The following is a 4137-nucleotide window of genomic DNA, read 5'->3' as shown; positions in this document are numbered from 1 at the left end:
TGTAATGAATTTAACTAAGCATCGAGCAGGAAGTATATATACTTTATATAAATTTGTTATTACTTATCTTTAGTAATTGTCACCAGTGAGACAAACACATCTGCCCACAATGGATCCAGTGAAACCTCAACTGCCTCTGACATATCTACCCCCATGGCAACCAGCCCAACATTCAACCAAACCATCACTGTAACATCCAGCACTAGATCCAGTACAACTTCTAGAGGGACCAGTATAATCTCTCATACTGTATCCAGAGTGAGCTCCAGTGAAACCAGCATGTTTGCCAACACTAGATCCAGTATAATCTCCAATGGGGCCAACACAACTTCCAACACTACATCCACTACAAACTCTGATGGGGCCAATAAAACCTCCAGTCCTGAACACACCTTGAACTCTGATGGGACCAGCATAACCTTCAACCCTTTAGTCACTCTAACCTCCAGTGGGGCCAGCACAACCTCTAACACTGCATCCATTACAACTTCTGTTGAGGCCAGTGCAACCCCCAACACAGCATCCACATTGACTTCCAGAAAGGGTGGGATAACGTCCAACTCTGTGTCAAGTGCAACCTCTGATGAACTTAGCACAGCTATCAACACTGGATCCAGTGTGACCTCCAGGGGTACCAGCACAACCTCTAACATTGCATTCATTACAACTTCTGTTGAGGCCAGTGCAACCCCCAACACAGTATCCACATTGACTTCCAGAAAGGGCAGCATGACCTCCAATGATGTGTCCAGTGCAATCTCTGATGAGTTCAGCACAGCCATCAATACAGGACCCAGTGTGACCTCCACAGGAGCCAGCACAACCTCTAACACTGCATCCATTACAACTTCTGTTGAGGCCAGTGCAACTCCCAACACAGCATCCACATTAACTTCCAGAAAGGGTGTGATAACGTCCAACTCTGTGTCCAGTGCAACCTCTGATGAGCTCAGCACAGCTATCAACACTGGATCCAGTGTGACCTCCAGGGGCACTAGCACAACCTCTCACATTGCATCCATTACAACTTCTGTTGAGACCAGTGCAACCCCCAACACAGCATCCACATTGACTTCCAGAAAGGGTGTGATAACGTCCAACTCTGTGTCCAGTGCAACCTCTGATGAGCTCAGCACAGCTATCAACACTGGATCCAGTGTGACCTCCACGGGAGCCAGCACAACCTCTAACACTGCATCCATTACAACTTCTGTTGAGGCCAGTGCAACCCCCAACACAGCATCCACATTGACTTCCAGAAAGGGCAGCATGACCTCCAATGATGTGTCCAGTGCAATCTCTGACGAGTTCAGCACAGCCATCAATACAGGACCCAGTGTGACCTCCACAGGAGCCAGCACAACCTCTAACACTGCATCCATTACAACTTCTGTTGAGGCCAGTGCAACTCCCAACACAGCATCCACATTAACTTCCAGAAAGGGTGCGATAACGTCCAACTCTGTGTCCAGTGCAACCTCTGATGAGCTCAGCACAGCTATCAACACTGGATCCAGTGTGACCTCCAGGGGCACTAGCACAACCTCTAACACTGCATCCATTACAACTTCTGTTGAGACCAGTGCAACCCCCAACACAGTATCCACATTGACTTCCAGAAAGGGCAGCATGACCTCCAATGATGTGTCCAGTGCAATCTCTGACGAGCTCAGCACAGCCATCAACACTGGATCCAGTGTGACCTCCACGGGAGCCAGCACAACCTCTAACACTGCATCCATTACAACTTCTGTTGAGGCCAGTGCAACTCCCAACACGGCATCCACATTGACTTCCAGAAAGGGTGGGATAACGTCCAACTCTGTGTCCAGTGCAACCTCTGATGAGCTCAGCACAGCCATCAACACTGGATCCAGTGTGACCTCCAGGGGCACCAGCACAACCTCTAACATTGCATCCATTACAACTTCTGTTGAGACCAGTGCAACCCCCAACACAGTATCCACATTGACTTCCAGAAAGGGCAGCATGACCTCCAATGATGTGTCCAGTGCAATCTCTGACGAGCTCAGCACAGCCATCAACACTGGATCCAGTGTGACCTCCACGGGAGCCAGCACAACCTCTAACACTGCATCCATTACAACTTCTGTTGAGGCCAGTGCAACTCCCAACACGGCATCCACATTGACTTCCAGAAAGGGTGGGATAACGTCCAACTCTGTGTCCAGTGCAACCTCTGATGAGCTCAGCACAGCCATCAACACTGGATCCAGTGTGACCTCCAGGGGCACCAGCACAACCTCTAACATTGCATCCATTACAACTTCTGTTGAGGCCAGTGCAACCCCCAACACAGCATCCACATTGACTTCCAGAAAGGGCAGCATGACCTCCAACGCTGTGTCCAGTGCAATCTCTGACGAGCTCAGCACAGCCATCAACACTGGATCCAGTGTGACCTCCACGGGAGCCAGCACAACCTCTAACACTGCATCCATTACAACTTCTGTTGAGGCCAGTGCAACCCCCAACACAGCATCCACATTGACTTCCAGAAAGGGCAGCATGACCTCCAATGATGTGTCCAGTGCAATCTCTGACGAGTTCAGCACAGCTATCAACACTGAATCCAGAGTGACCTCCACGGGAGCCAGCACAACCTCTAACACTGCATCCATTACAACTTCTGTTGAGGCCAGTGCAACCCCCAACACAGCATCCACATTGACTTCCAGAAAGGGTGGGATAACGTCCAACACTGTGTCCAGTGCAACTTCTGATGAGCTCAGCACAGCTGTCAACACTGGATTCAATGTGACCAGTGGGGTCAGTACAACCTTCAACTCTGGATCAAATGCAACCTCCAAAGTCTCTAGCACACCTGCTTCAAGTGGAATATACACAACTTCCAACAGAATTAGCACAAATATTGCCACTCCAGTGAATGAGATGAAGCCCAGTGGATCCCTGAAACCATGGGAAATCTTCCTCATCACCCTGGTCTCAGTTGTAGTGGCTCTGGGGCTCTTTGCTGGGATCTTCTTTTATATGGTGAGTGCCTAGTATGTAGGAAAATACCTGGGGAAGGAGCAGCAGAGATGTAAGGAAACAGAATGAATAGCAGAGATTCCAAGTCAGGGACCAGTAAGGAGGAAATGGAGATAAAGAGAATTACAAATAAAAATAGCAAGTTGGAACCAGAAGAGCCAATCAATGTGCATAGAAAACCATTGACCTGTGAGAAAAGGGTGCTGGAAAAGGATTAAATACTGGAGGGAGGAGTTTTAGCTAAGAGAAATGGGTAATAGAGGGAGATGATTCTAGAGGAGTCCATGGTGAAGACTTGTAAATGATTCTGAAACTATTGTCTATTCTTTTTCTAGAGAAACTACCTGTCCCTGAGAAACATCTTAGACACAGCTGTCTACTACCCCCGTGGTACCTACCTTGGCTGGAGCCCTTGAGAGAATCATGCAGTCCTCCACAGGCCTAGCTGGAGCCCTAACTGGTTCAGGAGAACACCAGTATGCCCAGTGGCCATGGAAATGAGTGGAAGATAGAATTGCCCCTAAGTGACCCTTGAAGCTGGAGAGCCACATCCTTCAGGGAGAAAGTAAACCTGGGAACCAGAGACCTGAGTTTCTTCCTATTCCTCTCTAGGAGTCCCTTCTTAGTTTTATTTGGGTCTCTGACATCCCTGAGAAGGACACTATCTCCCCTCTTCTGTCTTTACCAGACATGGGAAAAAGGCTAATATGTTGGTGATTTAACTAAGGAATAAATACATCCAATGTCTGACAGAACCTGTGTGTGCATGTGTGCGTATGTTGCTTTCTCAAATATATGAGAGAATGTCCATGCTGGAATCTATTGAGCATTCAAAATTTCCTCAGTAAAACCCAGAGACCTCATTCATATTGAAGTGTCCTCATTTTCTAATCCTTCCTGTGCCATTCAGGACCCCCATGTCTATGAGACTCACCCAAGTTGGCAGGAGAATTGAATTGGGAAAGATGAGAAGGGAGGGCATGTGCCATAGTTGGTACATAAGAGATTGGGTTGTGGTTTACAGAGAACCCAGAGCATGATGATATGGAGGAGGTGCAATTATATGCATGGGGGTGGAGGCAAGGAGTGTGCTCCCCAAGTCACAGTTCCCAGGCGCTTCCAGGT

The 4137-nt window shown here is 48.2% G+C and overlaps 1 protein-coding gene across 1 annotated transcript; it reads left to right on the top strand.

Moving 5' to 3' along the window:
• Positions 1–279: 279 nt before the first annotated feature.
• Muc21 (mucin 21, cell surface associated) lies at positions 280–3428 on the top strand. Its single transcript, XM_047559228.1, has 5 exons — positions 280–363; positions 949–2478; positions 2569–2650; positions 2783–3015; positions 3348–3428. Exons 1-5 carry the CDS (start codon positions 280–282, stop codon positions 3426–3428), a joined length of 2010 nt encoding a protein of 669 aa, XP_047415184.1.
• The last annotated feature ends 709 nt before the right edge of the window (positions 3429–4137 follow it).

Source organism: Sciurus carolinensis, chromosome 7 (assembly GCF_902686445.1).
Source record: "Sciurus carolinensis chromosome 7, mSciCar1.2, whole genome shotgun sequence".
Classification (NCBI taxonomy): Eukaryota; Metazoa; Chordata; class Mammalia; order Rodentia; family Sciuridae; genus Sciurus; species Sciurus carolinensis.
The sequence above is the reverse complement of the archived record's forward strand: the minus strand, read 5'-3'. Positions and strand labels throughout refer to the sequence as shown.

Excerpts from the sequence above, each read along its gene's own strand:
- Muc21 (XM_047559228.1), top strand. The coding sequence starts at position 280 with ATGTTTGCCAACACTAGATCCAGTATAATCTCCAATGGGGCCAACACA. Across the intron at positions 2,651-2,782 it reads CACTGCATCCATTACAACTT|CCAGTGGGGTCAGTACAACC; the intron begins CTGTTGAGGCCA and ends GATTCAATGTGA. Across the intron at positions 3,016-3,347 it reads CTGGGATCTTCTTTTATATG|AGAAACTACCTGTCCCTGAG; the intron begins GTGAGTGCCTAG and ends TTCTTTTTCTAG.